The sequence below is a fragment of the Danio rerio genome, chromosome 6 (assembly GCF_049306965.1).
Source record: "Danio rerio strain Tuebingen ecotype United States chromosome 6, GRCz12tu, whole genome shotgun sequence".
Lineage (NCBI taxonomy): Eukaryota > Metazoa > Chordata > Actinopteri > Cypriniformes > Danionidae > Danio > Danio rerio.
In genome coordinates this window covers 57,869,646-57,885,127 of record NC_133181.1, presented here as the reverse complement: position 1 = coordinate 57,885,127, position 15,482 = coordinate 57,869,646, and the positions used below count along the sequence as shown (strand labels likewise).

At 37.8% G+C, this 15,482-nt stretch overlaps 1 protein-coding gene across 6 annotated transcripts in view; it reads right to left on the bottom strand.

The window, feature by feature from the left end:
* The window catches only part of syt2b (synaptotagmin IIb), a 93,724-nt gene that overhangs the window by 18,144 nt on the left and 60,098 nt on the right, over positions 1–15,482 (bottom strand). For all 6 annotated transcript variants that reach the window (XM_073954746.1, XM_005166154.6, XM_073954747.1 and 3 more), the window contains 2 exons: positions 6,159–6,399; positions 4,763–4,923 (listed from right to left, as the gene is read on the bottom strand). In XM_073954746.1, coding sequence (XP_073810847.1) covers positions 4,763–4,923; positions 6,159–6,372 — 375 coding nt within the window. In that variant the 5' untranslated portion in view covers positions 6,373–6,399. The remainder of the gene's footprint in view (positions 1–4,762; positions 4,924–6,158; positions 6,400–15,482) is intronic.

The window sequence follows — 15,482 nt, the reverse complement described above, 5'->3', positions numbered from 1 at the left end:
GGCACCTAAAAACAACAAAATAACAACGCCTAATGGTGTTATCACTTGACGTTGTGTGGACGTTACTAATATGAAGTCTACCGGACATTGGATTTTGGTCATACTTGATGAATAAATCTCAGTATTTGACGTCAGTATGATGTTGGTTTAAGATGTTGGCTCAACGTTGGATTTTGGTCACGTTCCAACAAATCCTAAAATCAACAAAATATCAATGTCATTTCATGTCATTATTGGACATCAAAATAACATCGTCCTAAACATTAAACGGCGACCTAAATCTAACTAATATTAACGTCTTATGACGTTGTGTGTCTGCTGGGTGGTATGATATTTTAATGCCTAACATAATTACATTCAAATATTTACAAGTGTGGTTGAAGTGTCCAAATAGTTTTTGAGGTCACTTTATGTAAAGATGCATTCTTACAGTTGAAGTCAGAATTATCAGCACCCCTGAATTATTTTTTCAGCACATTTCTAAACATAATAGTTTTAATAACTCATTTCTAATAACTGATTTATTTTATATTTGCCATGATGACAGTAAATAATATTTGATATATTTAGATATTTATATATATATATACGGAGACCCAGAAGGGGGTTGAGTAATAGGTAAACATATTTTTGAAAGTTTTTGCGTTCACTTGCAAATATGTTTTGCGTTCCCTCGGAAAACTGTTGTTGGACAAACACTTCACTTTATACATGACAACCCTGTTTTTGACGGGATTGTCCCATATTTTACCATTATATCCTATTATTAAGTATTTTCCAAAATTTCTCTCATATGTTTAATCTTGAAAGCATGTTGAAATTAATATAAAAATGTCTGAATTCACTTTCTTTCCATTAAAGCTGAGCGTCGATCAGCGCCCCTCATGCAACCTCTGAATCAGTGAATGCATGTATAAGCGCTGACGGACCCCCAGATCAGCTGTACACACCATTTAAAGAGGAGCTAAAGTGTAGGACAATTTGGGATTCGGGTGTGTGTTTAAACCAACACAATCTTACGGCAATTCCAGCCTGATCTCATGAGAAAACGTAAGTATTTCATGTTTTGCCAGTTTAGTGGCTAATTTGTACAAATTCGTACGAGTTCAGTTGTACGAAATTGTACGATTTTAAAAAGGAGGAGTGGCACCTAACCCCACCTCTAAACCCAACCGTCATTGGGGGATGAGCAAGTCGTACTAAATTGTACGAATTAGATCGTACAAATTCATACGAATTAGCCGCTAAATCAAAAAGTTACGAATTGCCGTGAGATTGTGTTGGGCAATTCGTAACTTTTTAATTTAGTGGCTTATTCGTATGAATTTGTACAATCTAATTCGTACAATTTAGTACAAAGGTTAAAGTGTGCTTTCGTTATATATCAGTGGTAAGTGACACCTCTGTTATCTAAGAAAACAAAACAAAACGAGTGATGCTCTTCACTTGTTTGATAACAGAGGTGTCACATTAAATGGCGTGTACAAAAGCTGATCTGGGATCAGTTTATCATACTGAGCGCGTTCATCAGTCAGCGCTTATACATGCATTCACTGATTCAGAGGTGGCATGAGGGGCGCTGATCGGCGCTCAGCTTTAATAGAAAGAAAGTGAATTCAGACATTTTTATATTAATTTCAACATGCTTTCAAGATTAAACATATGAGAGAAATATGGGAGAATACCTAATAATAGGATATAATGGTAAAAATATGGGACAATCCCAGCAAAAACAGGGTTGTCATGTATGAAGTGAAGTGTTTGTCCAACAACAGTTTTGCGAGGGAACACAAAACATATTTGCAAGGAAATGCAAAAACTTAAAAAAAAATTTCTTTACCTATTACTCGTTTTTTTTTTTTCTCCCACCCATTTTTATTTCTTCCACCCATTTTTTCCTCCACCATCACGGCCCCTCTGGGGTCTTTGTACAAATAAGACTCTCTCCAGAAGAAAAAATATTATCAGACATTCTGTGAAAATTTCCTTGCTCTGTTAAACATAATTTGGGAAATATTTAAAAAAGAAAAGAAAATCAATGGGGGGATAATAATTCTAATTTCAACTGTATCTGTGTAATATAAAGCAGTATATTAGAAGAACTTTACAATTTGGTGCTAAAAGTTATTTCATAATTTTCTAAATCTTCAATGTTAACGATAAAATAAAGAATTTTTGTAACGTGCCACCAAAGAAAATTGCCACTCAAGTCAGTTCCTAACCATTTCCATATATCAACAAATTAAAGGGCACAGCAGGAAATGTACGAGAATTAAAAACAAATTGGTAAATTTTTCATGTATTAAAAAAATAAATGACTTGTTTTTTGTTAAAGTAAATTCAACTGATTATATGATCATAAACAGCGAACAGCTCATGACAAGCATGATGTTTTACATTTACGTCTTACTGCTTTTAGTGCAACTCAACAGCCGTGCCCTTTAACACATGCATTCAGTGTGAGTCTTGTGGGTCTTCTCTTACTAACTCTAAACAGGATTAGTGAGTTAATTAGTTATTCCATTCAGACCTCCTACATAATTATGCCTCTTTGTTATTGCATTATTGTTATTTTTTTGGTCCACTTTCCATTTGCATTGTAACTTTCCTTTGTTTTTTTAATTGTATTGTCATCAAGCAGCAGGTACAAAAGGCTTAAAACAAGGAAGTTACAACAGCCATTCCATCCAATCCCACCCACGCGGTGCTTGCCAAACAGCTGTGCCGTTCATCCGTCCACCTACCGTAGCGCCGACGCCATGAGCGTCAAGAAATGCGGCGCATTAGACACATAGCGGGAGGAAGGAGAGCAGAGAGAGAGGGAGAGGTTGAACTCACGACACACCGAAAAACAGAACGAAACACAGTCAAGACAGTGAACAACACCAAGAGCACTAGTCTGAGAAATGACACACTGCGATGCAATATATAGGTTTGGCATACAAATGTTTTAAAAGCCATGCTATAAAATGTGTTTTAAACTGCAGATGAAGAATTTATCGACAGTGAATACCCTAAAGTGAGCATCTATGCTAACGAAATAAAGAAAATAAATTTTTGAAAAAATAAATAGTGCATTAACTGTGCAAAGTATTCGATTTTAGTCATTACAGCTGGACAGTGGCTGGCATATTTAAGCAAGCTTTAAAATACACTGAAAACGATTAATTCAAAAGAATTAATTTAGCAATAAATCACGTTAGTTTCATTATATATTCGCTCAGAAACACTCGTTCATTCCATGATATATCGCGATTGCTTTTTGAGTCTGAATCGTTCACTTGACTGATTTGTTCAAAAGCAGTAATTCATTAAGTGATAACTCATCTGGGGTGCAATTCTGAAAATCGTTAGCCAATTAAGATCGCAAGTTCAGTCGTTACAAACATAGTTTGTTGATTTTGCGTTTCCCAAATCCATCGATCCAACGAACATTCGCAAACTGCGTTGCAAACTTGAGCACTCGCACATATACCCCTGGAGCTGTAGTTAGAAGCATAGTTTCTTGCTGTGTTCTATTCCCACTTATCCCCCATATGTCCGATTCATTTAGAACCATTAAACTTGGAATGATTAAAAATAAAGTTGTAATTTGCTTTCAAAGTATTTTTTACCTTTCAGTTTTAGCAATCTTCGTGTTTACAACCGTGCTCCCTTCGCAGTGCACTTTGAAAACATTGATGTAATTTTGAACACAGCCTCATGACTCGTGACTTAGTGAATCATTCACTTACAGTAACATATTCATTCAAAACACTGATTCATTCAATGATAAATCATTTGATTGTCCTTCTGAGTTAATCTCTAAATTATTCACTTTACTGATTTGTTCAATAATTAATTCAGTAATAAATCAATTAAATGTTATGATTGAATCAATGAATCATTCACTCAACTGATTTGTTCAAAAGCACTAGTTGATTCAACCATACATCAAGTGACTGTCTATATGAGTGAGCCACTGAATCATTCACTCAGTAGATTCATTTCAAAACACTGATTCATTCAATGATATATTGTGTGACAGCCTTTTGAGTTCACTTGAATGATTTGCTCAAAAGCACTATTATAACAATAGCTGTATTTCAGCTTCATCTGAGTCTGTCTCTGTCACTGACTGCTGTTTATCTGTATCGTAACCCATGATGAGTAAACACGCACGTAGGAGCAGTGGCCGGGGAGAAGAAGCTCATTTGCATTTAAAGCCACAGGTTACAAAAACAATCTACACTGTACTCAGAAACCAAAATGGGCAGATTCTGGAGGCTATAATAAATAATCTGATGGGTATTTTGAGCTGAAATGTTACAGACACATTCTGCAGACACCAAAGGCTTTTTTTCCATATTGTAAAAGGGGTAAAATAGGTGCGTTTTAACCATTTTACTACATATAACTTAATATATACACTTATTTAATAGAATGACCTTTAAAGCTTCTGTTTCATTGTATGATCATAATCAAATGGCCGATACTCTTGTTTTGGAACATCTAGTGCGTCATTTCTCTTCAAAGAAAACGAAACACTCACAATTACTGACGAACACAATAAAGCAAACCATGAAGCTAATCACATAACAGACTCTCCTTCATTAGTTTAACCCACACTAAAGTGGTCTGATGCTTGTTTGCATTTCTTAATGAAGCAACACTAATTTGAGCTGATGTTAACAAAGAAGTACATATCATATGGTTTTAACTCTACAATCAAACTGAAGTTATTATTATTAAACGCTGTCATGACAGATGCCCTGTTACATACATCTCCGCCCTGCATGTTCTTCATGTTGAAGCCGTCCTTTCCCTTTTTGCCTTTCTTGTTCTTCTTCTTCTTACAGCAGCATTTCTTGATGATACAGAAGCAGCAGGTGAGGATGAGGAGGGCGGCCACTACAGCGATGGCGATGAGCGCCCATGGAGGCACTGCAAAGCATCATGGGAACAAATTCAGACAGATTTATTCAGAAGATGAGCAACGTGTATTCTTGATGGTGAATAACCAAATAGCAAGCCTCAATATGATGAAATATTGCACATTTAACCATGCTATCATTTGCTAAATTAAAGCTGCCCACATTAAAAAGTACAATAGGAAATTATAGTTGTTCTGACCCATACATGCTTACTCACAGCAGAATGAACCACCAATTTTGACCCATATTAGTAAAGTGTATTATATTGAATTAAATTTTACAACATAATGTTGTAATAACTGTACTGAACTGTTCTACTGTAATAAATATAGTACTTTAGTTTTTAGTACAGAAATAAACTGGTGTGCTATAATATTCCCTCTATCTGGACTGTTCCCAAAGCTACACTTATAATGTCATCATGATTTTTAAATCAAGAACATCATAATTAAAAATTTTATACTACTTTTTTGTATTGGTATTGACCCCCTCTTCAAAACTATCTTTTTAAAAAGGGGCTTGGCGGACTGTAGACTCAAAAGTAACCACCCACTGCTCTGATTGGCTAACAGTTTTGCATGTTAAAAGAGCGAAACAGGCAGTACAGTAGAAGTAGGTGTCAATCATATGTGGAGGTGGAGCTTATCCACTCTATTACGTCATTGAATAGAAGACTCCAGAACCAGTTGTTTTGGTAGACTGCCTTTAATATAAGCTGAGTTCTGAGTTCTAAAGACTTCTTGTATGTAAACAAATTAAGGGTATTTTGGTTTATCAGTTTACGACCCTTTTAAAATAAAGTTAACACTTTGTAATTGTAAGTGGTGGTCCCCTTGCAACCTACGAACCACCGTCCACTGGTCCGTGGTAAAATTGTCAAGCGATGACCGGTCCACAGTGATACTGCTATAGACAGTCAACCCTTATGCTTCATTAGCATTATTTCTTTTGGGTTGTGCAGTTAAATTCACAGAATTTCTACAAAGTATGATGTAATCTGTAAACTCCGTCACATTCATAATGCATATTTATTTCCCTCATTTAAAACATAAAGAAATGTGTACAGATTTAAATTTTTCTGATCCCGTATATCTGTGTTTTGTAGTTTTGAAAAATATAATTATATGTTTTAATATAATGTTAACAGATACTTTATCGGTGAATTAAAGCTAAGTTTTTACTGCAGATGTCACATCCATAACGCTGGAACAGCTCAAGACTGTAAAGCATCTGTGCAGGACTTACATGGGATCTTATCGATCTCATTGAGGAACTTGCTTTTGATCTCTTCGAAGACGTCGTTTTTGTTGACGGTGCCCTCAGACTCGGTGGAGTTGTCCGCCGGAGTGGAGACGGCAGGGGCCATGGTCATGGTGTGGGATGGGTGGGTGCCCCCTGGGCCCGTGGGCTCTGGACCCACCATGGCTTCGGGCTTCTTTTTGAAGAGGTTCCACTTCATGATCTCTGGCTTGACCAATCAGTGACCCTGGAGGAGATAGAGAGAAGATCAGATGGCTTCACACATATGGATTTTATCGATTTGATGCCGAGCGATGAAAAGAAGACATAAATTACACTGAGATGCTTTATAGTGTTAAGTGAACTACTTTGATAAATGATGAATTCTACAATACCCATTGAATAACCAAAATGGGCTCTATGCACAGCTGTTTTTTAGCTGGTGAAAGCTTAATGTGAGTATTTTCAATTTCATAAGGTTCCCTTTTACAGCATCGATGTTGAAATGTAATTAAAATACAATCAGTTAAACAGATTTAAGCAATAAATTAGTTGTTCAGGCACAAAACATGATGAAAGACCCTGCAAATCCTAGCGCCTTCATTAGTAGCAGACTAGCGCAAAAACTCCATTGAAAATACTGGGCTAAAATACATTTTCATATTTTGAAGGCATAGCAGGAAAGAATGTAATTTAATGCAGTTCTTCTCTGAGACCCAAATTATATTGTATATCAATCAGGCACACCGTAAAAAATCCAACTTACAGATTGTTAACTCAGTTTAAAATTGTAAGTTAGATGGAGATATTTTTGACCTCAGAGTTATATTTACCAACGATTTACCTGCATGTTTGGAACTGTTTGTTCAATTAAAGTGAAAAAATCAGTTGAGGTAATTTTGAATTTTGATTTCTTAATTTGAGCGTTTACCGCTGAAAACAATAAAAAGCTGAGTTAACTTACAATTTTACAGCAAAATATGATCATATCACCCCAACTTTATCCTCCCTACTCTGGCTGCCTGTTTCGTATTGATTTTAAAATATTGCTTCTTACCCATAAAGTTTTAAATATTCTAGCTCCTGTTTATTTAACCAACCTTCTGTCTCGCTACATTCATTCATTCATTCATTCATTCATTTTCTTGTAGGCTTACTCCCTTTATTAATCTGGGTTCGCCACAGCGGAATGAACCGCTAACTTATCCAGCAAGTTTTTACGCAGCAGATGCCCTTTCAGCCGCAACCCATCTCTGGAAAACATCCACCCACACACACTCATACACTACGGACAATTTAGCCTACCCAATTCACCTGTACCACATGTCTTTGGACTGTGGGGGAAACCGGAGCACCCGGAGGAAACCCACGCGAAGGCAGGGAGAACATGCAAACTCCACATAGAAACGCCAACTGAGCCGAGGTTCGAACCAGCGACCTTCTTGCTGTGAGGCGACAGCACTACCTACTGTGCCACTGCCTCGCCACGCTAAAATCCAACACGCTCTTTAAGATCTCAAAACTCAGGGCTTCTGGTAGTACCTAAAATAGCAAAGTCGAGTAAAGGAGGTCGAGCCTTCTCATTTATAACTCCTAAACTCTGGAATAGCCTTCCTGATAATGTCCGAGGCTCAGACACACTCTCGCAGTTCAAAACTAGATTAAAGACCTCTCTTTTTAGCAAAACATACACTCAGTGGATCACTCAGTGGTATGATACATGAATGTGCCCCACGCAGGTTTCTGCATCTCGTTTATATACACTATGAACAGCAGCTACACTAATTATTCTCTTTATTCTCTATTTCCACCTGGGGATACTCATCCCGAGGCCCTCAGACCACGCAGTGCCACTGATTCGATCCAAGACCAGCGACGAGATGATCCCAAGGTTTCCATAATCCTGGACCAGGCCGTATCCTGAGCAGCTGCTGCGGTGGTCATGGAGGAGTTGAGAGCATGAGACTGATTCCTGTGACACTCCAGGGACAAACGAGTCTTCGCTGAGGTCTAGCATTCTCCAGCCTCCGGCGCCTAGACTGCAGCTCTGCACAAGACGTTTGGCCAGAGGAGAAATGCTTGTGCCCATCTGAGCCTGGTTTCTCATGAGATTTTTTTAATTCTTCACTTTCGCCAATTGGTAAAGTTTTTTCCTCGCCGCTGTCGCCACTGGCTTGCGTGGTTCGGGATCTCAGTTGTGTATCGATGGATTTGCTCTTCAGTGTTTGGACTCTCAGTAGTGATTATTAAACCACACTTAACTAAACTGAACTGAACTTAAACATTGAAAACTGAACTGACACTGTTTCAATTTACAAAGATCTTTTATGTGAAGCTGCTTTGACACAATTACATTATAAAAGCGCTATACAAATAAAGGTGAAATGCATTGAATTATTCTCCCAGTATCGTGCAGCCCAACTTTGCATTAGTGATTCAGTTATTTTCCTGTTTATTCCTGTGCAGATGCTTTGAAATCTGCACTATATAAAGCACTATAGAAATAAATGAGCAGACACTTCTAGAAGCCTGGAATGCTTTTAGTCTTAAAGATGAAAGAACAAGAAAAATCCTTCCGTCTGTGATGTTGGAAGGTGCAGCTTTTAAGGAAAACTCAAATGCAATTTTCACAGCGTGAGTATTATTATGAGGAACTTCAAACTAGAAGCTTCTTATCAAATAAATGACCATGAAGCAAGTTAAAATAAAACAAGGTTAAGACCTCTCGGAACCAATAAGCTTGGTGGACGGCTCTTTTAATAATGAGATGGATGGCTTTGCATTTAAATAATGAAAGACAGAGTCTGGATGTTAAAGGTTGCAGTGGAAGATAAACGGCAGAGACACTGCATGCGCACTGCAGGACAAAACAGAGACAGTCTGTCCTGGGACGCCTCAGCGGTTTCCACTTGTTCTGGATCCAGAAAGTTAAGCACTGTAGTAGAAACAGCATCAGATCCGGCGTTATTACTCAAAATGCCTTCTTTTATATGCATTGCAACAGATAGGGGAGAGAAAAGTGTCTCGGATTTGATTTCCCTGCAGGATTTAGCATTAAAATGTCAAATAATATCTGCTGGAACTTCTGATAGCACCTTGTGAATGACGATGTTTAGTAAATGAGAGCTGCTCTGTTGGCAGGTTGTACATTGTGCTAGATAATATTTCAAATGAAATGAAGCAGCAGGATGATGCAAGTTTAGGAAACTGTTTTGAAATGTGTGGAGATAAATATGTGCATGAAAATAAAAATAAGCCTATGCAGATCGCTGGAGAACTACACATTGGCCACAACAAGAACTACAACTACCAGGATGCTTTGCACCAATCACTCCTGCCACAGCTGTCAGTCATTTGGACACACACACAGCTGCTGTTCGTTCCCACTGATTTCATGGACTATATATACACCACACTTTCACTTGCCTGTTGTTTGTTTTGTTTTGTTTATGTTGTTATGCTGCCTGTCCTGACCATTTGCCTGTTATTTTGACCACGTTCTTCGGATTATCCTCCTGCCCCAGTTTGTACCATTGCCTGCCTGACTACTCTACATTATTAAACTGCATGTGGATCCTCATCTCCATTGTTACAACTAGATGACAAGGTTGAAAATGTGTTTTGTTTTATAGATATATCTAACAATCACAAAACATTGTATACATATTTTTTAAATAATTTATTTTTGTATATTTAAAGAAAAACTGAAAAAAATTGTTTTAAATGTAATTACTATTACATTAAATTATATTAAAGAGGAATCTCCTATTGTCTGCTGATCTTCAACTAAGCCATTTCCTGTGCTTAATGCCCATAAGATAAAATTTAAAAAGAAAATAAAACAAATAAAGATACTAAATGACAATCCGGAAAAAGCAATAAACAAAAAATATTTTTTTTGCCACTGATAGATACAAAAAACAACAAAACAATGCATAAAAAGTGTTTTTATTTAAATATTAACAACAGCAAAAATAAATTACATAAACAGTTAATCATAAAATAATTCTAAAATATCAATAATATTATTAATACTAATTTATTATTATTATTATTACTGTCACAATCACCAGAGATCTAACCACCATAGATTGCTGGACATCATTCACATTCTCGCGAACTACAAATCTGCCATGCTATGACTACATATTCGGTCATGCACCACACACACACACAACCGTTTCCTGATCGTGACTGATTGCAAACACACAGCTGATGCTGCTCAAGTACTGATTACACACATATAAATACAGCACACTAAAGCTGCGGTCACACTGGGCTTTTCCTCCCATAGACTTCCATTCATATGCACGTGACAGACGGGAAACACAGGGTCATGCGTAAGGCCAGACGGAATCTGCGAACGTTTTTTGCTATTTCTGCAGAGAATTTTAGTAAAAATCTGCTACAATTTTAGCTAATGAAACATGAATAGCATTGCTCAAAAAGAAAATCACACGGAGTGAACCACCAATTTATCCTGCATATGTTTTACACAGCAGATGCCCTTCCACCTGCAACCCAGTACTAGGAATCATTCATACACACCCATACACTAATTTAGTTTATTCAATTCACCTGTACCGCATGTGTTTGGGCTGTGGGGAAAACCAGAGCACTCTGAGAAAACCCACGCCAACATGGGGAGAACATGCAAACTCCACACAGAAATGTCCACGGACCCAGATGGGACTCGAACCAGTGACCTTTTTGCTGTATGGCGACAGTGCTGTTACCACTGAGCCACAAATTCCAATCAACTAATTGAATAATTTAGTTTAATCAACTAATTTAAAAAACACCCACTAAGTGCCTAAATGATTCCAGATCATTAAAGTAAACATCTCTAGTTTGTTAATAAAACTGTAGTGTAACACACAAAAAAAAAAATATATATATATATTTTATATATATATATATATATATATATATATATATAGCTACTGTCATTTCCTTCTGCTTTTCAGGAGTTTCATCTGAATTCTGAAGAAAAAATAATCTACGATCGTCTCTTTCCCCACCACCCAACCATAAATACTAATCAATACTAATCTAAACAAAGCCAGATATTGACTATCATCCACACTCTCCCCTCTCCTCAGCAAAATCCAATGGCTTTGATTTAGCAAATGCACAATTCTCGGATAAATCTCTAGAAGGACTCGATCTTCAGCCTCAACACATGCGAAACCCAATCTGCAGTATTTAGGCTCAATCAGTGCTGATAGCGGCGTTTGAGGACTGGCATTGATTTTGTGGAGCAGCTGGACATTTATCTGCTGCTCTGCTCACCTGCTGCGAGCCGCTGACATTTGAGCTGGAGATGCTTTTATTGACTGACAACAACGCAGCATCATCTCTGCTTCCCGAGAGGAGACGATGCGGTGAAAGTGGCCTTTACACGCACACACACACACACACACACACCCTGACAGTGTTGAGGAGGCTTCAGCGCAATTGAAGTGTGTTTCAGCAGTCCAGGATGACTGGTCATTTTCCCAGTAATAAACTAATGGTACATTTTCTGTAAAGTTTTAAGTGTTGAAGCAAAACTGCCAGGAGTGGAATAAATCATATCTATAGGGATGCACTCTAGTAGACAACTAGCTTTTCTAGTTGTATTAGTATTGTGTTAGTATTTCTCCAACACATACTCATTCTGAAAATGTACCACTATAGACACTCTCATAGACGCTCTCTCTCATTCACACACACACGCACACACACGCACACACACACAGAGAGACAGCACCATGCGACGCACAGCACCACGCTCTCTCTCTCTCTCATTCACACACACACACACACACACACACACACACAAACACATAGAGAGAGAGAGAACCAAAGCGACGCACAGCACCACGCTCTCTCTCTCTCATTCACACACACACACATAGAGAGAGAGCACCAAAGCGACACACAGCCTCACGCTCTCTCTCATTCACACACATACATAAACAGCATCCACGTGGATGCGCACGTGCTTGGGAGCGATATTGTTAGACCGCGCGCCCGCTTCCTTTCAAATTACACCAAAGTTACCGACCGCTCCCACGCTTTATTCTGAAATTTATTCCGGCACCGTAAGAAATCTTGTCGGGTCTCGCTGCTCCCATGGTACAGCAGCGAGAATGCAGACCTCTAGTTCGTATTTACGACGTCTACCTTTTTGTTCGGTCGAAACCTGAAATACTGCCAAACTGCAGGTCACTTGGTGAGCGACTCACCATCTTACCTCACCTCACCTCTCTCTCCTCCACACTGTCCTGTGCTGACAATCACGCATACGCATTTGTAGGCATCAAATAAATAATATTTATTATTTAATACTTGTCTCGGTGAGGCAGTGGCGCAGTAGGTAGTGCTGTCACCACCAGGGGCGTTGCTAGGGTCGAAAGGGATAAGGGGCTTAGCCCCAAAGACCCCCCCCCCCCCACCCCAAAAAAAAAGTTTTAATTCACCGCACTAATATACCTATTCTAATCTTATTAACAGGATTAAATATGGTTAATAATAAATAAAGGGTTTTTAAGACTTGTAAAATCCAAATAGGAAAAAAACTAGTCTGTTATGAGCCATATCATACCTCTTGAGCCTCCTATCTCCTCCTTATTTGAAGTTTCTGTTTGTTTTTTGAAAATGTAATTTTCTGCATGTCTTCAAATCTGAAAATATGATTTATTTTTATAGTTTGAGTTGTTATCTAATGTGATACAAAGCTACAAACATGTTCATTTGGACAGAGTGATTAACTGAGGTGTAGTGTTGTCAAAATAATGGAATTTCTAAATTCAATACCTTGCAAAATATTGATATTCAATTCACTATTTTTTACAAAATAACAATTCTATCAAAAATAGTAGGCTAGCTAAGGCTACAAAAAAATAAAAATAAAGATCTACATGCTAGAAATATGTTTACTTTAAATTTCTTCAGAGGGATTTTTTTTCAGTTTTCCTCAAAATAGGGTGATGTGGGCATTGTAGCACTTTAAATGCATGTAATGCCTGTTTTATTCATACTTGAGCAGAAATTCCATATATATTCTTCACAAAAGTAGTAGAACATTCTAGGAAATCCCTAATATGGATGAAGGCATCCAGCTGTTGCTGTAGTAGAATAAAAATATGATCTGAATAAAAAGGCTTTAACTGATCATTTACACGACTGCGACAATAAATGTTTTATACAGTTGAAGTCAGAATTATTAGCCCTCCTTTGAATTTTATTTTCTTTTTTAAATATTTCCCAAATTATGTTTAACAGAGCAAGGAAATTTTCACAGTAGCCTATGTCTGATAATATTTTCCTTTTGAAGAAAGTCTTATTTGTTTTATTTCAGCTAGAATAAAAGCAGTTTTACATTTAAAAAAAAACATTTTAGGGTAAAAATTATTAGCCCCTTTAAGATTTTATATATTTTTCCTATAGTCTACAGAACAAACCATCGTTATACAATAATTGCCTTATTACCCTAACCTGCCTTTAAAGCCTTTAAATGTCACTTTAAGCTGTATAGAGGTGTCTTAAACAACGTCTAGTCAAATATTATTTACTGTCATCATGGCAAAGATAAAATAAATCACTTCTTAGAGTTGAGTTATTAAAACTATTATGATTAGAAATGTGCTGAAAACAATATTCTCTCCGTTAAACAGAATTTGGGGGAAAAAATAAACGGGGGCCAATAATTCAGACTTCAACTGTGTGTTCTTCCAACCATTTTAGGTATTTTCATAAGAAAGTCGATTTATAATTTGATTCAAACTGACATTGCATGTTACAGTAGAATATAGTTATATAATAGTAAGCTAGATGCATAAACTCACTGTGATTTAACTATTACAGAAACAGATGTGACTTGCTATATCATATAAATATATCATATCTAGGAAGCTAGTACAATTTACGTTTTTTTTTACTTACTCGCATGTATTTACATTGATATGATGCACATTTTACTGATTATAGTTATTTCATGTCACCAAAACTACACACATTTTATACTGTGGAAACAAGCTTCATCAGTAGTTAAAACTATTCAGTTTCGCGAAAGAGTTGTATTACTACCTCATTAGCTTCAGCTCCTCAAAATAATAAATGAATGATGTGCAGTGGCGGGATTTTTTTAACACCATGTGACAACAGAGCCACTCCCACCTGCCGGTAGAAACAGGTACTGCTGAACAGCTGACGGTTTAATTACCTGACACAAACGCTGCGTTAAGTGGAATGTTCGTGATGTATGTGGTAATTTTTAGTACTTACATAACAAAATAAATGTTATACAACATATTTTTATTTAAGTGCAATATATTCCAAGAGATCAGGGGCTTTTGACAATACATCAGGGGCTTAAGCCCCCAAAGCCCCCCCCTCGCAACGCCCCTGGTCACCACACAGCAAGAAGGTTGCTGGGTCGCTGGTTCAAACCTCGGCTCAGTTAGCGTTTCTGTGTGGAGTTTGCATGTTCTCCCTGCCTTCGCGTGGGTTTCCTCCGGGTGCTCTGGTTTCCCCCACAGCCCAAAGACATGCGGTACAGGTGAATTGGGTAGGATAAATTGTCCGTAGTGTATGAGTGTGTGTGTGAATGTGTGTGTGGATGTTTCCCAGAGATGGGTAGCGGCTGGAAGGGCATCCGCTGCGTAAAAACTTGCTGGATAAGTTGGCGGTTCATTCCCCAGTGGCGACCCTAAGCCGACAAGAAAGTGAATGAATGAATGGATAATACTTTTCTCCTATTTAAGTGCATTGTTTTTTATGACGCTATGACGATATTGAAACTGACACCGTTGCTATTTTTAGATCCCGCGGGATACCATATTACCGCCCAAGCCTACCACCAGAGGCTGCTATGCATGATTTTCAGATCTCAAATTTCTCTCTCTCGAGTGCCATTAGAGACCGTTGTCGACTGACTTACTAAATGACAGACTGACTGACCGATCAACTGACCCACCCTCCTCCTTCCCTAAACCCAACCAACAGTGTTTTCAAAAGCAATCCAGAAAAAGAAAAGCACTCTCCTGATTTTTACCACGTTTTCAGATTTTACAACATTCTCACACTGTTATTTACTTGTTTATTTTATTTTTTGGCTTCTGTTTTTGTCTTGCCCACCTTCTGGAGCCATTCTTTGCTGGACTTGAACTCCATCATCATGGTCAACACCTCTCTCTGCGTCTCAAGTCTGCTGACGTACATGGTGAGCTACTGGGCAAACTGGTAACATCGGGAAAGCTGTCCATATGAAGGTAAGCGGTCAGCTGGTAAGCATGAAAAGTGTCATGCCGCCCCGTAGGGTTTGCTTTTAAAGACCATACATAC